General features: G+C 40.6%; 2 protein-coding genes across 5 annotated transcripts in view; one reads left to right on the forward strand and one right to left on the reverse strand.

Annotated features, from left to right (window-relative positions):
* cacna2d3a (calcium channel, voltage-dependent, alpha 2/delta subunit 3a) overlaps positions 1-25,812 on the reverse strand; it is a 125,933-nt gene that overhangs the window by 8,408 nt on the left and 91,713 nt on the right. For all 4 annotated transcript variants that reach the window (XM_037772393.1, XM_037772392.1, XM_037772394.1 and 1 more), the window contains 13 exons: positions 24,798-24,843; positions 24,204-24,301; positions 24,000-24,093; positions 23,602-23,697; positions 23,296-23,417; positions 22,365-22,442; positions 7,578-7,639; positions 7,150-7,194; positions 6,993-7,055; positions 4,522-4,592; positions 2,499-2,574; positions 2,354-2,406; positions 1,514-1,569 (listed from right to left, as the gene is read on the reverse strand). In XM_037772393.1, the coding sequence (XP_037628321.1) occupies positions 1,514-1,569; positions 2,354-2,406; positions 2,499-2,574; positions 4,522-4,592; positions 6,993-7,055; positions 7,150-7,194; positions 7,578-7,639; positions 22,365-22,442; positions 23,296-23,417; positions 23,602-23,697; positions 24,000-24,093; positions 24,204-24,301; positions 24,798-24,843 (960 nt within the window). The remainder of the gene's footprint in view (positions 1-1,513; positions 1,570-2,353; positions 2,407-2,498; positions 2,575-4,521; positions 4,593-6,992; positions 7,056-7,149; positions 7,195-7,577; positions 7,640-22,364; positions 22,443-23,295; positions 23,418-23,601; positions 23,698-23,999; positions 24,094-24,203; positions 24,302-24,797; positions 24,844-25,812) is intronic.
* LOC119489662 (leucine-rich repeat and transmembrane domain-containing protein 1) lies at positions 12,401-18,454 on the forward strand. Its single transcript, XM_037772396.1, has 4 exons — positions 12,401-12,794; positions 14,638-15,022; positions 15,129-15,334; positions 17,003-18,454. Exons 1-4 carry the CDS (start codon positions 12,758-12,760, stop codon positions 17,527-17,529), a joined length of 1,155 nt encoding a protein of 384 aa, XP_037628324.1. The 5' UTR covers positions 12,401-12,757; the 3' UTR covers positions 17,530-18,454.

A 25,812-nucleotide genomic window follows, 5' to 3' on the forward strand; every position in this document is an offset into this window, starting at 1 on the left:
TAATTCTACAATATGATGCTGCTTAGTGAGGCTTTAATTTCAGACAGGGAAACAGTATTCAACACACCATAAAGCATCACAGCGTTCATAGCTTGGCGGTAATCATATGAGAATGTGTGTGTGTTTGTAGAAGAAAGTGAGACAGAAAAAGAAAGGTACAAGACATAAAACCAAAAAAGGAGAGAGAGATAGACTGAGTGGGAAAAGAAAGAAAGAGAAGTCCTTTTTGACTCCTGTTACAAAGCGGATATTGCTTCCCACCACTACCAATATGACAGACATCCGTACAGATCATAAAACCATCAAGTACAACCCCCTCTGGACACACAAACAACATACAAATGTGTGTGCACACACACCCTCTCTCACACTGAGGTCACTTGAGGCAATCTCGTGTTCTGCCATTTTTACTTTTAGGTTTTGGATTGTGCCTCTTTATTCTGTTTTTCCAGTGGTCACACTGACTCAGACCGAGAGGAAATGGAGGGGAGATGGCGAAGATGGAGACAGGAGGTCAGTGCCGAGGACACTGGTTGTTTATTCTGTACGCAATGAACTTTGTTCCATGTCAACTCAGGCGTTAGGATGAAAAACCGACAGTGGATGCGTCAGCGTATGTTTTCATTTTTGGATTACTAATTTTAGAAACACAAATAAAAATATTAAAAAGAAACAGCACTTTGATTGTCATTCTAAAAGACGTTAATGTTTTTATGGGCAGATGTAAAATTGAAAAATTACTTAATTTCCTTTTTCTCGCAAAGGAGAAAAAGGAAAGTGAACTGCAAAAACTATTATTAAAAAAACACATGTTTTAGAAGGTGGAAAATTAGGTGTTATTCATTTATTGCTGCACGTAGTTATGTTGAAGTATTGAGATGAAATGTAGGTATGAAGTTAAGAAACTAAATAAATAAAACTACACAGACCCATTTGACATGCAATTAAAGCCTGTAATGGGTGCTGCAAGTGAAAATCTTGGTTACAGCAAAGATCCATTTTTCCGATGTGAAAAACTATATTTTATATTTAAAAAATAAATTGAAAAAATGCATAGCGGTGTAAATCATAATTTACAATAAAACTTACACAAATGTACAGTGAGAAAAATAATCCTGATTCTTTCTCTTGCTGTATCATAGTTATTAATGAGAGATTATTATTTGAGGAACAGAATTATTTTGCACTTTATGCATCTGATATGAACATGCGACTATTTTCAACTGACATTCAAAATAAAATATGATTAAGTAGCTCTTATAGTACATATTATACATTGCTGTGTGCAGGCACGAAGCCTTATCTATTCGGAATGTGCATAAACAAAGCTTGTATATAAACTTGTATTACAATCAGAGTATAAGCTGCATACTTTTGTATGAGTGTGTGAGTTTGCTTCACACACACAGAGACAGAGAGAGAGAGAGAGAGACAGAGACAGAGACAGAGAGAGAGAGAGAGAGAGAGAGAGAGAGAGAGAGAGAGAGCAAATCATCAAAGAGTGTGTTCTTACCTTTAGCTGTGAAGTCGGAGTACCACCAGCTGTACAAGTTAAACTCCACCAGGAATCTAAATATGGAGAAGACATCGACCATAACAATACACTCCAACACATGCTTATACTGTTACATTCAGACCATTTTACAAAAGTTTCTCCAGAACTACAGTCGGGAAAATTGTTTATTTTCACCAAAGATCATCAATTTAGTTTTAAAAGCAACCGTGGCATAGATATGTATCTTATTGCTTCTTAGATGCCTCAAAGTCGTTCAATCCAATTAACCATGAAACACTTTTCCAAGAAGTGAGTGTTAAATATCTAACTGAGAATTCTCAATTATTGGTGTGTAGGTAATGTTTTGTTTATCTCATAATTCATAATTTAGTTATATTTTCACCCTTCAGTTCTGACCTTACATAGATAAGTTCACTCATTCATATGTGAGATGTAAAATACCAATTTAAAATAAAACACATAAATCAAAAGGGTACTATTATTTCAAAGACAAAAAAATTGTCTTCACAGAAAACCAGCTGTAAAATTAGCTCTGACAACTCAATCCTCCCATGATGCACTGTGGCGACAACAGACCACCCAGGAAGACTCCGCAACCACAACATGGCATCACAGGAATACCCGCGCTACAGGAAACATCAGGTAGCCATTACCGCTCCTGATCACTGATGATCACGTCGACGTGCATGTGGAGGCACTCGTAAACAAACATACAGTTTATATATATATATAGCCACATACACACACTGACGAGAGAGGCCACCATACGAGTCCTCAAAAGTAGCGAGCGTATGGTATTACAGACAAAAGACACTCTCACATACACAGAAGTCTTACATGACAAGTTCAGTCAGGATCCACTTCATGGCTGAGAAGAAAGCAAAGTAAGGCTAAAGGAAAAAAAGGAAAGAGGAAATATTGATCAGAAGCTAAAAACACATAATACACGATTACAAATGAGTGAAAAAAATGCAGTACTCACATCCAACAGTGTGTGTCCACTGTCACTACTCTCTGAAAAAACCCAACATAGAGCCTGGTAGTCGTACAGAGTGACCCTGAGTAGATAAAGAGAGGACAGAGAGTGAGACAGAGATATCAGAGACGAATTGGATGCTTTTTATAGATAAGTAAGGCATTTTGTCAGAAAGATGTAGCCCAGATGAGGTGATATAAGTCTTGATTCACACATTATCTCTACTAGCACATGCCTGCGGGGCCTTTTGGACTGCTGTGTGGGAGCAGGAAGGAAAGATCCCACCTCTGCTATAACTGCCGCTTTACCTGCGGATAATATATTGGATGGATGTGGCAAGAATGGGAAAAGGAAAGCAAGTGAAAGCCGAGAGCTCCCCGAGAGGTTCCTCAAAGTGATGTAGGAAGGTGTGTGTGTGTGTGTGTGTAGATGATTTGGGGATATTGGGGGGGATATCAGAGGATTTAAGGGCTTAGTAGACCCTGAGGGTGTGAGGTCTGGGTCTGTCTGGGTGAGGTTATTGAAGGGGTTCCTAACACACACATACACGCGCACACACGTACACACTGGACGCTCATTCTCATAGCCTGTGGACAAGTTCCTATAGACTTGACGTGTGCATGTGTGCAATGTCTGAGTGAGTGGGCTCGGTCTATCCGCAGCCCTGGGCGATGTTCAAACCTCAGTCACAGTACCGGTGACACACAGCTCCAACACACCGCCAGGAACCAATTAGCGCTAAGCCAGGCCACATAATGGTGTTAGCAGCAAACTTAGACTAAATGTAATATCTGTGTATGAGTGTGTGTGTTTGCATGGGTGTGTGTGTGTGACTGTATGAGCGTGGGTGTGCGAGCCTTCATTTGCTTTGCAATGTTTGTATTGATTTCCTTTTCCTATTACTTGTGTGAAAAGATGGATAATCCAAAAGTAACTCAAAATAATTTGTGCACATTCGTCTTCATGTGCAGCCTCGACGCTGACGGATAAATCCAAGCTGGCAGCTCGGTGTCGACTTTAAGTGGCGCACTTTAAAACGTCTTTAATGTTTTTTTGTTTTTTTTATCAAGACAAAAACCGTGCAGCAACTTGGCACATTAATTCTCTACAGATGGCACTGGGTTAAGACAGATCGCACTGGATTCATTAGTGTTAAGATCTATAAGCTCTATTACTCATCATGCTAATACACTTCACCGACACAAGTCGTATTATTCATTCATCACACGTCGCCCTTAATTTTCAAACAATCCCTCATCATCCGACATTAAAGATTCAGTGAAAGCACTTGTAGTCTTCTTTGTTTTTTATGAGTGGGACTGTAAACCAAAGCTGTCAGCCTTTGAGCTTCATCCTTAAGATAAATAGGCGTGGTTGTCTACTTGTGCGATGATTTGTCACCTATGATTTTTATGCGCTGAGACAGCGTGGCTAAAATCTCCTCACCCACATCCTGAAGGCAGAACTGCACTGTTGGAAATGTGGTTGTAAGCTTCAGCAACTATAAGTTCTCTAAAGATTCAACGACCATACTAGTTTGACTCCACAGTCAAACTACAATATGTGTCTGTCTGTGTCTGCTTCTCTGCATTTCGGCTCTCTAATACTGGGAAAGTTATCCTCCAGGGTTAAATTTCCAAATTAATTGCAGAAAGTCGCCACCCACTGCTCCTGGCGTTTTCCAGGAGACACAGCTCTACAACAAGCAGTATCTGCGTAAATGTGTCTACGTGTGTGTGTGTGACTTCGAGTTTCTCCTAATTCCTTCGTTTCAGGAAAAGATTTGCTGTAATCCCCTAACGGAGAACTCTGCTGAGCGAGGGGTCGGAGTTCAGCGCTGAATAGCTCAACACGATTGGCCAAGTTAAGAGCTGTCAGCGCGAGGGGAGACATGCTCTCATTCTGTGGCCTGCCTGATATTATGCACATACATTTACACACACACACACTCGCACATACACTCGCGCTGGCACATATAAGTACACACTCATGCACCCACACACACGCCTGTGCAGTTTGAAATACTTACCTCTTGAAGGAGCCCATCTGCAGAAGCTTACTCATTACAGCCCCCTCTGCCTCTCCAAAGAATTTCCCTGTCTGAGAAAGAAGAGAAAGATATTTGATTTTATTTAATAAAACAAGTCATAATAAAATGTAAATGTTCGTCCCCTTAAAACTAAACAAAGAATATTGAAAAACTTAAATATCGGGATATTATGTTTTGTGATACTGTATTGATTCTCAAAAACATTTAATTAATAGTTTACATGCAAAGATTAACTCAGTCAATATCTTATTTTGTTTGCAAAGAGATGCTCCCTCTCAGTGTATGTGCCCTCTCAAAGTAATGTTATGATGTTGGATGCTACAGGGACTGTGATAAATGCAAATGCAAATCCCACTGTTCTGATTGCATAAAAAAGTAAACTTTTTATTACTCAGATTTTATGCATATGGAGGTGTGTTCTTTACAATAAGACATTTTTCCAAATATTCGATTAAAATATCGCAATATATTGAATCGTAACCCCTGTATCATGATACGGATCGCATCATCAGATTCTTGCCAATACACAGCCCTAATTAAAACGATGTGTTTATAATGCTAGAAGCTCTAACAGGTATAGTGGACACAAGTCCAGATCGGTTTGGATGCAAGAAACCATCAATTGCCAAACCCTAAAGCACGCAGACACCATCCCACATTGCTAAATGGTCTGTGGGAATCGTTCCTTCTGCTCCGCCAAATGACCAAGTGGCCAAAGAGAAAAATCATTGATGCAAACACACTTTCGGCCTTTTTTAGGGACATAACTAAGAATGAAATCTCCTTCACATAAAGCCTGTCATTACAGTTTCTGCAAAAAGCACAACCATCTCATCTTTGGATTTAGCTGATCAAGGACTCTGTGATGGGATTCAAGGCTGCTACACAGTCACAGGCCTGACCTCTTGCCTGTCCAAAGGGCTCCAAGCCAGGTGATGCCACATGGACAAAGCTTTCAAACCATTAGCATCCATTAGCCACATCAGACACAGGCCTGGGAGGGTCAACTACACCCTCCGTCCCTCCACATCCTCATTTTCTTGACACCTGGGATGCACATAATCCCTCCTAACACCTCTGAAACCTCCACCTGGTAACAACATGAAATCGTCTGAAACGGCACAGCCTGGTAGATCCTCCAGCTCACCCGGACAGACCTTCACAAAACCCCCCTCACACATCTAATACAACATTTTGACGGATCACATTAGTGTTACCTTGTTGGTCGGTGACAATGAGATGAAACAACTTGACAAGTGGAAACCCTAAATGCTTTGTCACCTCTAAATTAAGATCAAATAAAGAATGGGAGCCATTGAGTGAGGGACACATGAAAAGAACATGCAGAGGGAAGGGAAGGGCAGTGACGGCCAGCGGACTGGCTTCTAGATGAACCAAAGTCAGAGTGACAGCATGTCTGGTGACAGCTAAGCAGAGGGTATATGCTAGGGCAGCACCATGTCTCCTTCAGAGCACTGTAAGCAACAATATGACTGAGATGCAGGAAAAATATTAGAATTATAATAGGAAAACAAATGAAAGGAAGATATGTGCTGATGACTAAAATTTTAGCTCAGTCTCAGTCCACTCTGATGTAATCTTAAATCTGACTCATTATAAATTGTACACTCTCACTTGGCACAAACGCAGTTGTGTTCATAACAGAGGTGGGACCAAGTCATTGTTTTGAAAGTCACAAATAAGTATCAAGTCAAGTCAAGACAGGCAAGTCCCAAGTCAACTCCCAAGTCCTAAACTTTGAGTTTTCTAAACAAGTCATAATGCGCTCTTCACCAAATGTAATGCCATTTAACAACAGAGTAACTGGAGCCAGCTGGCGCTCCGTAACGTAACCCTAGTTCTTCATGGTTTTCTCCTGCAACTTGATTGGATGCTGTCGGGCTGGTTCAAACAAAGTGGATCTGCTGAATTAAGTTTAAGGTAATCAAATGCAAGTCTCAATAATATTCACCAAAAATAAAGAGTCCAGAGTTCAACAAAAAAACACCAGTTTTTGGGGGATTCAGCAATAAACAACAAAAGATAGAAATTCAGTTTGTTCAGTTCAGTTATTTTCCAACGAGTAAATACTCTTCCCAAACAAATCAATAAAGGATCTCTCACAAAGTAAATAAACCCCAAATCTCCAAAGGCGATGCTGTCTGAGTTACCTCCGGTAACAGCAGTTGATCGTCTTTGTACACACACTTTTTAATCATTGGGCTTGGGGGAAGGTATCAAGTATGTTCTATTCAAAAGGCTCAATATATAGCCTATATATAATAGATAGCTCCTCTTGAATTAAAATAAGAAGTCCTCTAGTTTTCTGCTTGCATGAAAAACAAAGATAAATGTGTTTATTCTAACTATGACTATTGCAATCTTTTCCATTGATCTTGTATGATCTGGTTCTAAATGTTTATGTGTTTCTATGTGTGTCAACTTCTTACCAGAGTATAGTCCTCCGCTACCAAAACGAAGCCGTTGTTGTCAATGAGGTAGCAGTTAATGTTCTGTTAAATAGAAAACAAAGTGTTGAAGCAGTTATAAGAAGTACAAGTAACAGAGTCACGCATAGTTGATGGAAAAAAAGGAAGGCTGACCGACCTCATCATCGCAGCTTATGGAGCATTTCCCATCTAATGCTGCACACTGTAAGATGAAAAGAATACATCTGCATACTGTACTTGCGTGGCACACTAAATATTCAGACTTTTATAGATTCATCGATCCCTTTGGTCAGCTGAAAACCTTTACTGGCATCCAAAATCTTTTTCAAATAAATAAATGGAATATAACAGACTGATGACCTTTATGTGTTAAAAGTTCTACCAAAAAATCCAAACAGCTTTCGTGAGTCCTTGAGTCATTAAATATTCATAACATGTAGGGACATACATTATTATTCAAGTACAAAAATAGCATAAAACAAAGGAAACTTTATGAAAAAGTACATTTTTTATTCAAGATTTAAGTGTGTTTGTAATATACATGTGAATTATGTAAGCATTCAGGATGTGTTTATGCATGTGTACCTGTCGGCTGGCTGTCCAGAATTTCTTCTGAAAGAACTCCAGTTTCATCTGGATGCCCACAGCTGAAAGAGAGACGACACGGTCACAGAGACGTAGCAAATGTGATTGCACTGTGATCTTTTTCACAACAGAAGTCGTCCTACAGGCAATAGAGAGATTATTAATATACACACAGAGTCAAAGTACATCTTTCATTAACCCCAACTGAGGGAAAAGACACACAGACATGTCCATTGCTGTGAACCCCTGCAGGAGAAAAATAGGCCAAAAGGGCAATTGCACCCTGCATCATACATGTGTCAGTTTATACAGTATGTCTGCAAGGCTACGTGTGTGTGTTTGCATATAATACTGTGCTATCTGCACAGATGCCGTTAACCACACTCAAAATTCAGTTTCACACCATTTTAAACCAGACCTCTCTCTCTCTGTGCCCACATGAAATCAATCCCATTCCTCAGTGTGCCTCCCTGTTGTTATCCCGATAGGCATTTATAGTTGGTACACAGAGCTGCTCTCACTTCCATAAGCCTCATCCCAGCAGGTCCCTAAATGCACAGATCTGACCAGAATTCCTCGCCTGGAAAAAAAACAGCCACTGACATTAAATGTGTCAGCTTTTTCAGAGTTGGCTGAGGAAAGATTGACACATTCACCACAGGCTTTAACTTCCCTCCTCTCCTCCTCGTCCTCCTCTCCCTCTACCCCCTGCTGCCAAGACTCAGAGGACCCCAGCTTTCCCTCAGTGGGGGTCTGCCATGCGTTTAGGGGCTGTAAGTCTTTCCAGGAGCACAATTTAGAGCTTCATCCAAATGTAGAGCAGCCACAGGTAGTAAACTAAACAGACGTGAATGTGGCATTCGGACGGATTTAACAACATAAACTACAGCAAGACAGATATATCGATTGGCTAACGTGGAGACATTTGTCGACTTAGACATAAGACGATTATTAGACACAGGGGAAATGATAAAAATGTCAATGCAATACAAGCTATTGTTAGCTTTCTTTATGTCAGCTGAGTGAAGGTATTTCACACTAAAAGAAGGAAAATACAAAAAGACTGAATGTAAGGTGTGCAATACATCTATAGTATTTCTAAGGGGCAGAATCAGCACTGGAAGCTTAAACAGTGAAGAATGTGCATACATGCATAAAAGCTCCAAAAAGAAAACTGCCAGCGCATCGGGGTAAAACTGCCTTAAGATTGCGCCAATAATAAAGTTGATAACAATGAAAGTCATGAAATGTATTGTGGTCCATTACCAACTCGTTTTTGTAGCTGAAAACATGATGTTTTGACTCTTAGAAGAGCATCTCAATACTGGCTACACAATGCAAAGCACACATTTCATTTCCAAACTGCATCTCAATAATACTTAAAGATGTTATATAACTTTGATTGTGGTTTATTTAGTCAGGTATATTTAATTTTATATAAAAATAAGATTTGAAGTCAAGTTTTCAGGGGCTTTATTGCGTTATACATCTATACACATCTGTACAAATTCCTTTTTGCAAAAATTAGTCATGTTGTAAATTATGAATTCATTCATTTATGGGATATTGGAGGAGGTATGTGTCGATTTATGTTTCATAGATATCTTGAAGTGCTTCTGAATAACTTCACAATTATTATTGGTGTTAAAGAGGAAAGATTTGATTGGACTGGTATCGACATCTCACTGTTGTGTAATTGGTATCAACCATCTTTAATACCTGTCATATGATACAGCTTGTCAATTATATATTTAATTAATAATTGAACAATAACTATTAATATATTGCACAAATGTTGATTTTGATCATGTTATATAATTTGGATTCTATACACACATGTACACAAATAGTATTTTTATAATATACAGTATTTAAGAATCAGTATTAGTATTATTATATTGTATGTCATTAACAGTATAAATAGTACAATAGTTGTAGTAGTGGTAGCAGTAAATGTAAACGGACATTGGTTTACAGCCTATGCAGTGTTTCAGTAAAAACACCCATGTGATATTGCACGTAGAGAAACAACAGTAAGAGAGTTACAGTGAGTGTGCATGTAAATAAAAAAATCCTCACTTGAAGCTAAAATAAAAAAATACCAAAAGCGTCCCTGGATGTCAACATGGGAAGAGAACATTATCAGTCAGACATATTCCATTGGTTTGGCACGTCTTTTTGCAGCGTGCTCATGCATTTGCATGATTGTTTACGTGCAGTGTGCAGCAGTGGGGTGCTGCTGTGGCCTGTTTTAGCCCTTGCCCAGAGGAACAGGTGCAGATTATCCCGTCATAAGCTTTGCCAGATCCTTTCAGCAGCCCACCATTTCTACACCCACATGGAAAACCCAGGAGGAGAGGCTAATTTAAGATGCTGGGCAGCAGCAATGGAAACACACATGGTACAAAAGCAGGGAGAACCTACATCATTACGCCAATAAAAGATACAGGATCATCTACTTGTAAAAAAGCTGTAAAAACAAAAGGACAAAGGAGTTCAAATGAAGTTGTCAGATAAAAACACTGTGAATTCTGAAACATGAAACCGTCAAATATTTCGAAGATGTACACAGCTCATCTGAAACATAAAACTGTCTATTTATATGGGATTGTAAAATGAATAAATCATCATTTTAAATATAGTTACATAACATAGGATCTGTTCAGCAAGGAAAATAATTCATGGAAACCTAAATCCAATACGAGCAGTACAGGAGCTTGCTCTGTAAAATTATATTAAAGGTTAAAAGTGCACTGATGTTGGCTGCTACCTGGAAGTCGGCTCAGAGCAAAAAGAGAAGAGCTCAAATCTGTCTCACTAATGCTCTGGATTTTTCTGTACTATGGGGGAACATTTAATTTCCCTAGGTATGATTTAAGAACTTGGGGGTATTTATGCCCTGAGCTGGGTTTATGAGTCCACAGATGAAGAGACGTTAAACACCGCTCCAAATCCACCCCATCACCAATCTGCTATCAGTGCAATCCCAGGCAGGGATGGATGACAACCGCTTTAAATCCCAGAGATATTTGGGATTCTAATAAGGATTGTATACACGTATACATCCATCAGCGCAAGGGTGCATCCGAGTGTGCGCATGTACTATATGTGCTGCAGCAAGGGGCGAGCACTAGTGTTTCTGTTCTCTTTGAGTGTGTAGTGCGTGCATCAATTCACACCCCGGTGACGGCACCGTTAGGACAGGCATAAACCCCCATACAGTCACACAGAGCTGTCGGAGAGATGTAGTGATTTGCAAATGTGGTGGTGCATTCCACAGCAGCTACACAGGCAGCGCAGGGGCGGATCATGTCAAGATGCTGAGCAACATTCAGAGGATGAGCAGAGCAGGAGGCTGTTGTTAAGGATGCCAGCAGTCTACAAGACTTAGGCTCCACTGACCTCTCCTTCCTTCCTGTGTGTTCTTGTCGAAGCAAAATTGAGACTAATCGTTGTTGCAGAATCAAAATAAAACATTCAAATGATTCATTCATTGCTTTACATTTGAAAAACATATGAAAAAAATCTATCTGTATTGGCCAAATCTCAAATAGCTCTCTGAAGGAACCATAAGATTTAATCGAAAATATCATATTCAAATCATGCAAACCATGTTTATAATTTGCCCTTAAGGTCTTTATTCCACATGCATTAAATGCATCACAGGAGATGTGCATGGTGATAATATATGACAATGTGGTCAGAGGAGGAATAGTAGGGCATGTTTTCGCCCTCTCTCTCGCTGTCTTGTTGTAACTTGATGCTTAACATTTAGACGTTGCAGTCTGTACACATCAACAATATGGGCTTTTAGCAAATACAAAGGTGTCATCACACATTTGAGGATGTATTTGCCTACACAGGTGCACATCATCACTCAAGTGTGTATGTGACTGTGGATGCAAGTGTACTTGTGTGCAGGTGCATGACCTTATGCATCTATTTCTTTGAAAGCATCTTCGCGTGTGCATTAATTGCTCAAGGCTGATTTCTTCCCACGTTTACCGCAACAAATGAACTAAGTATAAGCTGGCGACGCATACTGACTTCCCTTTTTACTGTGTATGACAGAATGAAAATAATTGTCATGCCCTTCAGCAGAAGAAAGGATATAAATATGGATAGACAGGAGAGCAAATACCAGGGAGGGTTCTACTGCAAGCCAAGGTCAGCTTGTAAGCTTAATCATATTCATCGTTAAAACTGATTCGATCATTAATCTCTTCCTGTTTCCTTCTTTGAAAGGCCTTTTTTTGCTTCTCCTTCAAGCGAACCATGAGGTCGTATAAGCTTAACAGTCAATCCATTTACATGCATAAAAAAAAGCAACAACTGCAACGGCTTAATATCCCGCTGTGTGCGTGTGTGCATGCGTATGTGTGCATTCGTGCGTTCTGTGTTGCCGTGCTGGGGGCGTGTTCTGCCAGCCCTACAGCCCACGGCTCATGCATAATATCACCAGAGCATGCCACAGCAATGGGCATCCTCCGAATGGTTTCACCGTGTGTTGAAGTGTTTTTCAGCGTTTGTGTATTTGACACGACGCGATCCAGGTCTAAATTTGTCTTGTTCAACTCTTGCCAGAGCAATAAGAGGTAACGAGAATGTCAGCGTACGTGTGTGGAGTGCACGCTGTGATTTAAGAGGAGCAGCTGTCCACTGGGAGATGACAACACCAACACATTCCCCAATGGATTCAATGGAGGAGCAGAAATAGAATAAAATCAAAGCAAGAGAAAAAGGAAAATAGAAACAAAGGCGAAAAAAACAGCATGAAGAAAAATACAAGAGACAGAAAGAGAGAGGTTGAGAGGTAGTGAGAGAGCTACAGAGAGAAAGAGAGAGAGAGGGTAGAGAGATAGAGAGAGAGAGAGAGAGAGAGAGAGAGAGAAAGCAGAGCTCTCTAACTCCAGTGATTCCCAGACTGGCTGGCAGTGAGCTCTGTGCTCTGATCTGCCCGCTCTGATGGGGTTTCATGCCAGTGCAGGCAGTGTTGGGGATCCTGAGGGCAACACGGGTTTCTGCCGCTGATCTCGGCCTCTTTAATTCCTGCATATTGAGCATATCAGCCTACACAGATGAGAGTCAGGATGGCTAATCTCAACCTGCTACTGGCGGCTAATGGATCATCAACCAATGACAGTCACTAGAATCCAAAAAGGGAGCTAAAAGAAGATCGAATGCGAGAAGCCCAAGGACGACTGGCAGATATGAGAGGTAGGAGCTCCGTCACTGGGAAGAATATCAACATGAATGCATTTGTGTGTTTGTTTGTGTGTGTGTGTGTGTGTGTGTGTGTGTGCGTGTGTGTGTGTACAGTACATATGCATGGCTAGGTGGGCTGCTAAGTCTAGTATGTTGTGTAAACTGTTGTATAACTGAGTGGTAATGAAGCATGGACTGCTCTTTGCTTACAACCCCTTGCACATATGTCAGCACTGCATTCGCACTTTTATGTTATACATTAGTATTGAGTGTTTCCCTTTGCAAATAGCTATTGACATTGGTATCAAGGTGATTGAAAGCCGTCCTTACTGTGTGTTGTGTGTGCATGTCATTACAAGCTCCTCTCTGTGTACTTTGGGCTGGAGGGACACATCAGAGCAAAGAGCTATTCTCCTGTGTTGACCTCATTCCAGAGCTGCTGTTACAATGCTCCACTGAGCTTTATGTGTGTCCATGCATTGTATGCATATGAGTTTGTTTACGAGCATGTGCGCACGTGTGTGAGCACATGTGATTGAATGCATTCTTGCATACACACACACACACACACACTCTCCTTTCACTAACAAGGATGCAATTAACACAGGGCTTTGCACTACAGCACGCTCAATCTCAACCCAGCCGTGTTCTGATTGTTTTTGTTGACGCAAGCGGCATAATACCATAACAGCAACACTGCCAAGAGCTGCCGTACCAAACTAACACCTGAGATCAGACCGCCTGGGTATTTCTAAACCTGCAAATCACAATCCACTGCAAGATGTCCACTAGCCAGACAAAAATGATGATTACATGCTTGTAAATGGGACACTATCACCCTAATTAGTAGACTATGTTACAATAGTGTTTATTCCAAAAAATAGGGGATAGAATGCGTCATGTGACACTACTGCAAAACTACTGGATGCTAAATAGCAGTTGTGTAAGATGAGTGTTTTGTGACGACAGAATTTAAACAATTAGAATTTGCTGTGCCGTTTAAATCAACATTCCTCATTGGTTGTTTGATTGTTACAGTTAATAGATGCACAGTCTTCCCTATAAGTTTCAGGTTGATATGAGACTCACAGCTGCTTCACGAAGGCATAATTTCGGAGAAGATTTTAGTGCGAGATGCCGCCTGATACAGGAATAGAAAGAGAAAATTCCCATTTGAGAAAACATGAAACATCCCCAATCAGTAACATGGCTGCTGAGTGTCTCAGAGGAACATGTTATGCCTATAGAGATAAACATGGTGCAGCTAATCAATCTGTTCAGGTTCTGTGTGTGAGTGTAACTTGTGAGCCAGCTACATTCCCAGGCTTGGGTCTGAGCTTCATTTCATTGAGCCTCGAGCTAGTCCAGCCAATGCTATAAATACCGCTGTAATGTTCTAGGAGGAATGGACATGTGAAGTCATCTCAAAGGGAATCAGACACCCAATATCTGCTGTGTATGGATTTGTGTGTGGGTGGAGTGTGGGTGAGGGGTTATGAGTGTTTGGTGAAGTCACCCAGGGCCATTGTCTAGTGGGAAGTGGGAGTTGGCATATTAGTAATAAGTTTACTTTCTTGTTTATCAGACAAAGAACAGCAGTATGTGGGCAAGTGAACTGCATTCTTTTCTAAAGACCTTATTTTCAAATGCATTTATCTCTAATATCTATTGAGGCATTTATTTACTTCAGTGAAGGTGATTGAAGCCTGTGGTGTGAATGTATGCAATTATGTAATAGTAGTCTACTGAAAGATATCACATCGTTGGTCAACCTAGCAAATAATATATATTTTTTTTCATATTTAGCTGAAAATACACAAGCATAGATGTTTAATTTAATATTCTGTCTCCACAGTGGTACTGGTGTGTGCCCTCCTCTCCCTCCTCTCTTCGTCACATGCCTGTCCAAAGGAATGCAGCTGCAACAGCAACACCAAAGTAGTAGACTGCCGGGGTCGAGGCCTATATGACATCCCCCGACGACTGCACCCAGACACCCAAGAACTGTACCTCCAAGATAACCGTATCAGGGGGCTGGGATCGATGGCTTTCCGAGAAATACCGCTCGTCCGCATTCTCGATCTATCTAATAACTCTATAACATCTGTTTCACCGACCGCCCTGCTCGGTCTCAGGACTCTACAGCGCCTCAGCCTGGCCTACAACAGCCTGAAAGAGCTGGACAAGCGGTTGCTCGGGCCCATCCGCTCGCTTTCACACCTCGACCTGTCACACAACAGGTTCAGCTACAAAACTGGATCAAATTTGTCGTTTTTCAAACAATACACACTGTAAAGTAAGTCATTGTATCTTATGTCGTTTCCTTGCCGTGTCCCTTCCCTGCAGCCTGTGGGGTTTGCCTGGAGCCATGGGGGAGAGTTTGAGGAACCTTAGCCACCTGGGGCTATCGCACAACAGGCTAACACGATTGGACCGCTCCCTGTTGGAGGCCCTGAGCCACCTGGACAGCCTCACTATACGAAGTAACCCCTGGAGGTGTGACTGCCAGCTTATAGGCCTCAAACTCTGGCTGGAGACCTACCTCTTTAAAGGTTAGACCACTAGTAGTTCCAGGCATTGGCTGGAGGAACGTTTCCAACTTTCATCCATCTCAGTGACTTTCCTGCTGGGCATTATATTAAAATATGGTAATACTGACCTTTAGCACAGGATTAGGATGAAGTATCCTAAAAGAGTGGAGTACTACTCTAGAGTAGAGTAGAAATGGCTGGTCTCTATATTAAAATGACCAGTTTACACAATGAAAGTAGAGCCTATTTTTAGGGGTGTAAGAAAATATCGAAAATTGTGATGTTATGTTTTGTGATACTGTATCGATTCTCAAAAACACTGTATCGATTTTTAATTAATAGTTTACATGCACAGATTAACATATATTTCATTTGCAAAGAGATGCGCCCTCTCAGTTTGAGATTGCATAAAAAAGTTTTTTTTTTCACTCAGATCACACACAGCTTTCCTAAAATTAGATTTAAAAAAAATCGCAATACATCGCCTTGCTTACTGTATCGCAATATATTGAATCGTAACCCCTGTATCATGATATGCATCGTATCACCAGATTCTTGCCAATACCCAGCCTTTCATATTTTAGTGATTAAAATAGACCGACTGACCCCAAATGGATATAATGTTTAGATATTTTGCACTTGGAGAGGTTGACACAGTGGAGTTAAGAACAAGCTAAAAGGTTTGTGCAGTAATTAAAGATAGTGGAGTGGAGCGTGTGTGCGAGATGTTGTTTGCTGTGTATCTGTGGAAGAAATGTAGGTTGTTTTGGCTTTTATACTACTATTAACATCTGATGAGTACTGTGTTTGATGCAGAACTGTATTGGAAAATGCTATGGTGATGATTTACAACATTTACAGCAGAGTCTTTATTGTGACTGTTGCCTCACTGACCTTAAAGCTGAGCAAAACATACCATGCAGTAATAAGAAGTTGTAATGTTAGGCACTCTATGCAGCAGCTCTTATAACTACGATGGTGATCTTTACAGTCAGAGATAGAGAGTATATTAAGAGTTAAATTGCCATCTACATTATTCTCCATGCTAGACAAACCCTAGCATGCATTAGATAACAAAATAACCAGTGTACAGTGAAAGCTAGGCTCGCTTGGAGTTGGCTGGCCCGCCTACATGCCTATGTTAGCCTGCCACAGCTTTCCTTTTAGAGGCTGAAAATTCTAATTACTGCAAAACAGAACAATGGACCCAGATACAAGGATGTACGCTCAATAGAAAGCCAGTGGTTAATCAGGCAGGCAGAGAGGAAGTGTGTGACAGAGCAGGCTCGACATGAATATCGAGAGAGATGAATAATAATAAAGAGATTTACGGGACAAACAGAGGGGCGGCTAACAACGCATTCTCCAACAGACTCGATTCATTCAGCTCCAGTGGTTGAGGTGTTAATCAAATCACACTTGCTAATGCGGCCCATTAAAGTAAGCCATTACACCCTACATTAATAAATATCTAAAGTAATGGGCTGGTTCAGGCTCAGCTATGATGATTACGATTGTGGCCTCCTCTGTAGTGAGCTGCCAAAAAAAAAGGAAATGGGCAATTAACAGAAGGTAATGTACTTATAATCCACAACAACCAGCTAATACATGCCTCCCTACTCCTTCCTGCCCCTCAGTCTGTCTTCTACCATCCCTCTCTGATCTAACTATCTAACTCTGATCCCCAAGGTGGAGTGGTAGATGAGGTGCTTTGCCACCAGCCAGAAGAAATGAAGGATAAAGACTTGCAGAAAGTCCCTTACCAGCTCTTCCACGCCTGCATGACCACAAGCTACCATTACCTGTTTGCCAACATACACCACCTAGAGAACGAGAGGCTAATGCGAGGCCACACCCACGGCAACCACGCTCATCCCTCTAGCCACGCCATCCATGTCCCCATGGCAATGGGAGAGGGTTTTGGTGGCGGGGGAGCAGGCGGAGCAGGAGCAGGGGGTTTGCCGGAGTGTGAACCTAAGCAGAGGCCGCGGCCCGTCAACCTGCGCCATGCGATCGCCACGGTGATCATCACCGGCGTAGTGTGTGGGATTGTGTTACTGATGATGCTGGCTGCGGCAGTGTACGGCTGCGCCTACGCCGCTATCATGGCCAAATATCAGCGGGAGCTCAAGAAGAACGAGGAGTTGGCAGCGGCGCAGGGGGCAGATCACGCCAAGGCAGATGAGAAGGAACCACTGGAGAATGCTATCGCCTAGGAAGTGATGACATAAACCCTGAACTTAAAACCTGGGTCTCAACCCAATCCTCTCTGGATGCCATGTGTGTGTTAGTGCATGTGTGAGGGAAAAAAAGTATGACTCTTTATGTGTGGGCGTGTGTGTATGTCCACCTCCTTTCTGAGACTTGGGTAGCTAAACTCCACAGGTATTTGACTATGCACTGGTGAGAAGAGCATCTTCTACTGTATGCGGGTTCGAGGGGCAGGCCAAAGAATCCAAAAGGAATCAATTCCATTTTTTCTGATAAATGCATATCACAGATAGGAACAAATCGCTATATATTTATAATTGTGTATTTGTAGGTATAATAGTAAAGCTCTGGTATATAAAAAAAATGGATTTCAGAATTTGTTGTCTTTTGGTTGTTGTTCATAATTTCGAGTCTGATTTTGAAAACTCATAGTAGGCAGCTGCTGTCAGTTAAGTTCTGTTTCTTGTTTGTATCATTGACGTGAGAGTATGAGAAGAACGAGTGTTTGTGTCAGTGTTTCATTTGTGCTCGAGCGTGCGTGTGGAGATAATATACTGTATGCATATATTTATAGAGAACTTAAGAGTCTGTGCCTAATAGCGTGATATAGTTTTTTGAGGAGGAAATATGTTTTCTTAAAGGATATTTTTCTGAAGTGAAGATGGGAAATTCGTTGAAGCAATAATGAAACAAACTAAAACGAAAACAACGACAAAACCTGGACTCGGCCTTGTTGTTTTTCTACGACTTTACAGGTTCATGAGTTTGAATTATCATCCTGATGCACACAGTCACACACACACAAACTTTTAGATCTACAGTTTTTGAGATCAGTTGAGTCTTGTTTGTGAGTTAATGCTGATCGCATAATGGTAGTCGTGTCATTCAGTATGTATTATATAAAATAAAGGGAGACATTTTATCTGATTATTATATGTCTACTGGTAACTAATTTGAGAAGACATGCATTCTTAATTGGAAAAAGTATACAGTATTTAAAAGAGGGGTATTCTGAAAAAAAAAATATCCAAGTGGATTCTACTGTTTAAATGTATTTCTCTTTGTTTCACCAATTTTTTTATTATTTAAAAAATTAAATAATAACTCAACTTCATACTCAATTCTGGAAACCAAGTCACATGTCATGTAGCCGTAAAAACCTCTGGTGAAAAGAAAATGTCACAGAGAGTAATACCAATTTCTCAAAAAAGTAGGAAAATGCCCCTCATTTAAAGGGTTACCATGGTAATCATGAAATTAATAAACATTGCATGGGTGTTTTTTCCCCTCTCAGTTTAATCTGTTGCTAGCACAGTAACATTTTTTCGTTTATTTATTTTTTCGATTAATGGAGTTTCTGCTGAATCATTATGTCAAATAACCTGACAAGAGAAAATGGTGAAACACACACTTATATGAAAACATTGGGGATTATACTTGACAAAAGTTCAATAATTTGCTACTTTTGAGAGATAAATGTATGTTTGGATTAGGACTGCAACTATAATAGAGGAGTAAAAAAATATTTACATTTAAGATGCTGGAATCAGAGAATTTTGACTTTTATTCTTAAAAAAATACTCAAACCAAATAACTGATTATCAAAATAGTTGGCGATTAATTACTAATTAATTAATTAATCGTTGCAGCTCTAGCTCTAATATTGCTCAACCTTCTTTTCTTTCTGATGGAGTTCACTGGTAATATTATTAAAGTATTATATAACTCAACAGCAGGTAAATCTGATTCCTGTCTCTTGATTATTTTAATATTTGTAAAATGTCACAGAGAAGGTATTGAGGCAATGTTTTTAGATGATATTAAAACATTTTAGCTTGTTGTGTACATTACAAGCATTATTATTATTATCTACATATTGATAATTTGCATTCAGCAGTGATTTTCAGCTCACTCAGTGTGGTGTGGACACACACGAATGTACACAGATGCCTTTGGTCTTTAACGCCTGACCTGAGTTTTGTGGTTCTGTATATTACGGCAGCAGACTCGCTGCACGTGGCTCAGGATGTGACCACAAACACTGACACACACACACACACGCGTGTATGTACGAACACGGTAACATTGTGACTCAAGCGATGTCTGCAGGGCCCGTGGTGTGTGATGTCATCAGCCTGTCCTGTTCAGTTAGTGTATTAGCGTATTCACAAGTCTACAGCTCAGTGGAGCGCAGGGCAGTGAAAACTGGCCCTAACCGGCCCATGCTAAATTTGCATTCCAGCCTACATCTCTCCTCCCATCTGACTCTCTTATATAAAATCACCCTTGCAGACATCACCCGATCCGACGAGCATGATCGTCATTACTGTACATCAGCAACCAACGTAACAATAGGGCATTCATGAAACCCTGTTACTGATTAGTCATTTGGAATTGCTGCTTAACAGCATTTGAGAGAATGATATTATCTTAAAACAATAGTGATCAAGTCAACAGTGTCAAATAATACCGTGGGCTGGTGTAAACTGTGGGCTGCATGTGAACCGCTCTGCTAGAAATCTGATGCATGCTCTATGTGCAGGCGTGTGTGCGTGTGTTTGTGCGCGTTGTGGCACCGCACAGACTCTCCCATCTCTGTCCTTCTGCTCCAGTGGTTTCCCCCGGGCCAAGAGTACCCACAATGCACTGCTCTCATGTCAACGCATTCAGGCACCGTGAAATAATTTTCTCTTTCTCTGCCCTTTTTATTTCTCCTCTTATTTTATCACTGCATTTCCAAAAGATTTTCCTCTCTCTCCTTTCTTCAGTTTTTTTCTTTCCTCTGTCAAGATATCTTTCTGTGATTCCCCTACTGGCATCGCTGGCCCTCGTCTGTCGACAGGAGAACTTACACAGATAATCATCAGAAGCAGCTTTTAATATAAGGCAAATGCTGCGCTCCATATTGGTCATTGGCGAATATGTTGGGCAGTGGAAAGGATTGCAAAACTTCAAATACAGTACTGTACACTGTATTTGAATAGAATAACTTGCACATTCAAGACATTTATACAGGGCGACTACTAAAGCTATCAATGTAAAGTACAGTGGGAAAACAGGACTTCCAAAGGGCATGCAGAGGATAAACATAAAGAAAGTTGGAGACACCTTACTGCAAGCAGAGCTGCCTGAGAAATAGCATTGAGCCAGAGACACATTGTCTACCTATCAGCATATTTCAATACTATGTTCCTGCAATAGAGGAGGCTGCAGTTTCAGGGCCGCATTTCTAGGACCCTAGTTAGAAATAGCCTACGTGAAACGACCACAACCTCAACCACAATACGTAATTTAACACATTACGTGCCACCAGCATGGAAACAATTTAGGTTTAGGCTCAGTCCATAGGGACTAAGTTTGGGAACTGGAGGGTCATTGGTTCAAGTCCCCGCACGGACCTGGACCCCCAAACTGCTCCCTGAGAGCTATATAGTAGCTGTCCACTGTTCTTAATACTAGGATTGGTTAAATGTAGAGAGTAAACTTCACTGCTGTGCTGTGCTGTGTAAACTGTACTGTGACAATAAAAGCTGATTTACATTTACAAAACTACTTCTTTAGGTTAAGGAAAGAAAAGAGCATAGATTGAATTAAAATAAGAAACATTATGTTTACGTATAACTTAACTTTTGCAAACGGCCTCCCTGATTGTACAGCAGAGGACGACAGAACCTAAAGGTCTCAACAACTCTTGAGTGAGAGAGAGATATGCAACTAGAAAACCCGAATATAAATAACATGTTATTGACATTTGACTGGCTAATAACACGTAACCTATTGTGGGGGTAAACAGGCAGTCAGCACAGTTTTATTATTATGATTTTTTAAACTTAATTAAAATGGTAAAACAATGAGAATTAAACAAGCATTTACCCTGAAGACAGTAGGCTTTGCGAAAAACTAGGGTCCTACACATGCGGTCCTAAGACTGCAGCTTCCTCTATTGTAGGAACATGCTACGTGCATATTTAAACCACTTCGTACATTTGTATTTTGCTCAACGTGTGCGTTTGAAAATTTCGACACACAAGAAGCTGTAATAAAGATTCTAATTTTGGCAAACAGGGTGTTTATTTTCTAACGTGTCGTCCTCATCAGTATTGCAAATTACCACAGTAAAAGTATTGAATTAGTTACACAAAACGATGACTGGAAGCCATCTTTGTGCCTTCAGAGAGAGACGGGTAATGCAAGTCATATTTTCTATACAACTTTCCTAAAAATAATACCATAACTACTGTGAAACCATACATCTATATGACTATATCTCTATTCTCCCCCAAATTTCCCCATTTCTTCCATTTAATCTGCAGTTCCTTTCCTCCGTAACTAAGTTGATGGCAAACAGAACAAGGGCCGCACGTCATACCATCAACTTGCTGATTGCACAAAGTTGCATTATATGGGCGTTACATTGTGGGGCTTCTGAGTCACCAGGACGTGAGATGAGGCAGGCCACAATGAAATCCTCTAGGCCACAATATTCCTTAAATAAACACAGGGGGGAAAAAACAAATGCACAAAAGGCGTTTATGAAACTGGCTTCTATTAATATATGTAGATATAAATACGATTCAAACGTCTGTGCCATGTTGCACTCTCGCCTTCTTCTAAGCATAATGTCCATGCAGGGGCAAGCGCGTGGACGAAAAAAAGCAGCGCAGTCAGTACATGTGGGCAGCGAGTGTTTCAACTCAAAAAGAGGAAAAGAAGTAGTGTTAGATGACTTCGGACGGGGGAAACAAAGCCCACATAGCCGTGTGAGGAGAGAACATTGCAGCCTCGGTCGATGTAGAAATGTGTGTGTGAGAGAGAAAGAGCCACTTGAGTCCCCACTTACCCGCAGCTATGGGTGATTTCCTCTCATCCAGAAGCTGAATGGCGGTGCTGGCCAATACGACACTCTTGTTTTCTGATCCTAAGCCACACACATAAAAGGACACACAAAACGCACAGAAACACACACACAGAGAGAGTTCACATCACATATCATAATTCCTTATTAGTTCTGAACTGACCACAGGGTGATTGGAGAGAAAAACCCTGAACATAAATACCACAGAGTACTATTTCATGGCTACAGCTAACTGCCACAGTCCGGGGAGGAAGAGTGCATCCAAGGCAAGTCCGGCGAGTAAATAAGAGGCTTTCAGATCACTTGTATTAGCTGGCACTAATGGAAAGCCTGAGGCCGAGGACAGAAGAGAACACATTCTCCCTTTGGAGGGGAAACCATTTCGTAGAGACGTAGTTAAACTACATATGTGCGAGGTGCGTGTGTGTGTGTGTGTGTGTGTGTGTGTGTGTGTGTGTGTGTGTGTGTGTGTGTGCTTTTCTGTGAGTATGCGTCTGTATGTGTGTTCTGGCCAAGTCACTATGGAAAGGGCTGAACCTCCTCCTAACGTATCTTATTTCAACCCACAGCAATCAGCCCTGTCCACAAGAACACAGCCCAGAATTAATAAGAGAGGAAGGGGAGGTAGAGACGCATGGCGAGAGAAAACGACCAAATACGGGTGAAAGAGGAAAAGAGGAAATTTGAAAAAGGTCATTCTAATACAACTGCGTATTAAGTTTTAATTGTGCATTTGACAAAATGTGAGTATTAAGGTGGTGCCAGTCTCCCAGCGACTATTATTTTCATTATAAATTATCACACTAGTAATAGTGACTGTGGAACTAAAAAGAGTTTAAAAGTAATAACAAAAACATTTGACTTTGCGGGGAGAACTGATTCATCGTCTTTTAAAAAATTGAAATGTACAACTAACCTGAGTTGAAAGGTAGAGAGTAGACAAAGGTGCCAGGAACTTGTTCTGCCGCTCTCTTGTACCACAGGGGAAAATGATCGGCGTTGAACACCCCCTCTTTGTCTTCAGCTGTCAGGAAGTCTCTTGAAGCAGACGGGAAACAGAGGTGATGAAGATACAGAGGAAGGATGCACAGACACAAAACAAAATATATACATACTTATTGGAAGCATAAACAAAGAGACAATCAACAAATGCAGTCCTAAGCTTACAGTATATATGTGTAAATATACATATAAACTGAATACATACACTCAGTATACTTACTGGTTTGTAAGCTCGTCCGGCACCACAAACAGGTTAATTCTGGACAGGCCTGTTCTTGAGCCTAGGTAGGCGATCTCCACCCCTTTATCAGAGTTCCTGTGTGGTATGACACATAAATGCAGTTACCTGTGTTTGTGCACAACTTGCTATCAGCATAAATGAAACAGAACAGAGGCTTTTACAAGAGCCCTTAATTTTTTGGTTTTCCATAAAGGTAATTTCATGCAATAATTAACATTTGATTTCTGCAAATGTCTGTGGCGTTATTCCTATTCCTATTACCATTTCAAAGAGTAAAATTGTTCATAAACTACAGGATTCAGCTTTAGTGTATGCAGAAACATTTTCTGTTTTTGATAAAGCACAGTAAGAAAAGCAGAGTAGGGTGGGTCACATACTCTGACTTATTTAGCACGAGGCTCGTCCAGTAGGCCTCCAGAGGGGCAGTCACCACCGCGTCGAAGAGAACCTCCTGAACCAGCTCCTTGTCACCTAACAAAACAAATATATTTTTAACAAACCAACCACAACACATAAAAAACATTTAATGCTATGTGCAGAAAGAGGAATGGGGGGGGGGTTAGTAGATGAGTTTAACTAACATTGTAGGTGGGGTTCGTGTCCATTGAGGTAGAGTTTGATTGCCTCCATCTGGGACAGGTAGCGGTGCTCTGGGTGCTCGTCTGTGTTGCAGTACGTCCTGTAATATGGACAGAATGGACAATAAGGACATAATAACATGTAACACAGTCCGTGGTACAATTTGCACCAGCTATTTAAAAGCTGAGCTTTTAGATGATAATCTGCCAAGGATTATAATCATTCAAGCTCGGACAAATAGTCCAGTTGCTTTCAGTTACTTTTTCATCTCTATGATGAATAAAACGTGAAGTAAAACAAAGAAGGTTTTCCCATTTACGAGCATTAGTTTGAAAAGCGTTTGCTGTAATTTATTTAGATGTTTGTTCCGAATCCTGCTGACCACAAGTCATCGAGTGACACAAACCATCAAGTCAAAGTCCTGCAGATCCCAAAGCTGTTATTTAACTATTGTATTACAGTTAGATTGTAGATTTATTTGATTTTATAAGCCCAGAGTATATTTAGGATACAGTCCAATCACAATGTGACTTGAATAAGGGATGAGGATGTTATTGCCAGAACAGAAACATACAGCGGAGTCGATATGCTCTCACCATTCATCTGCCAGCGCTACATCAGGATGCTCCAAGTCATGAAGTCCTGAAACAAAATAAGAACTATATATCTCAAACTAAATAAGCAAAAGCACTCAATATGAACTCATAATAATAGGGGTAGGCATCTACACTTCAAATGCACACACTCTTAAACACACACACACACACACACACACACCAGGTTTGAAAAATGTGTTTTTTGAATGGATGTGACAGGTCTGATTAGATCAGGAAGAGCCAAGTCATGCTCAGAGGGCTCTGCATGATGGACATGTTTAGAGAAACACACAGACACACACACTCACACACCACCACCACATGAATATTAACATACATGAGGCTGGGGATGAAAATAGACACACACAGAGGCACACACAGGCAGGGCCAGACATATGCACTGTCAAGACGGGGACACACCTAAGGAGCCACAAGAGAAATATTTAACTTCCTGTCTAATTGTGGCTTTCAAGTTCATTATCGCTACATTACTATTAAGTGTGTGTGTGTGTGTGTCATAGACTATATAAGCGTATAGTTGATGCGTGCTTCAACATAACTCCTGAGTCCATATTTTTCAATTTCAATCTTTAACTGAAAAAACTTTCTTCATCAAAAAATACAAAAATGAAACGTGGTAACACAATAAACACATTAAGGACTATAAGCACGTCAAAGAATATTGTGCTCTCCAGGCTTTATAGCTTTAATTAAATGAACTAACAAGCACAGACAACTTGTTATACATCTTATGGGCAATCAGAAGCCAGAGCTGACTGCAGTCCTTATTGCTTCAGTTTGTCTGTAATTGCTCTTGTTCTTTCTTGTATAGTTTTCTATAGTTACACTCTTAAACTAGTTGTATATTCCTTTTATTTTACTTTAATCATTCTCTTTTTTTTCTTTGTACTTCTTCTGTCTTTGTGCTGCTGTACCACTTGAATTTCCCCTCTGGGCATCAATAAAGACGTATGAATCTGTAAGGACAGCCTCTCCAGCTTGCTACCTCAGCACA

The sequence above is a fragment of the Sebastes umbrosus genome, chromosome 6, assembly GCF_015220745.1.
Source record: "Sebastes umbrosus isolate fSebUmb1 chromosome 6, fSebUmb1.pri, whole genome shotgun sequence".
Lineage (NCBI taxonomy): Eukaryota > Metazoa > Chordata > Actinopteri > Perciformes > Sebastidae > Sebastes > Sebastes umbrosus.

Excerpts from the sequence above, each read along its gene's own strand:
- LOC119489662 (XM_037772396.1), top strand. The coding sequence starts at position 12,758 with ATGCGAGAAGCCCAAGGACGACTGGCAGATATGAGAG. Across the intron at positions 12,795-14,637 it reads ACGACTGGCAGATATGAGAG|TGGTACTGGTGTGTGCCCTC; the intron begins GTAGGAGCTCCG and ends CTGTCTCCACAG. Across the intron at positions 15,023-15,128 it reads CTCGACCTGTCACACAACAG|CCTGTGGGGTTTGCCTGGAG; the intron begins GTTCAGCTACAA and ends CCTTCCCTGCAG.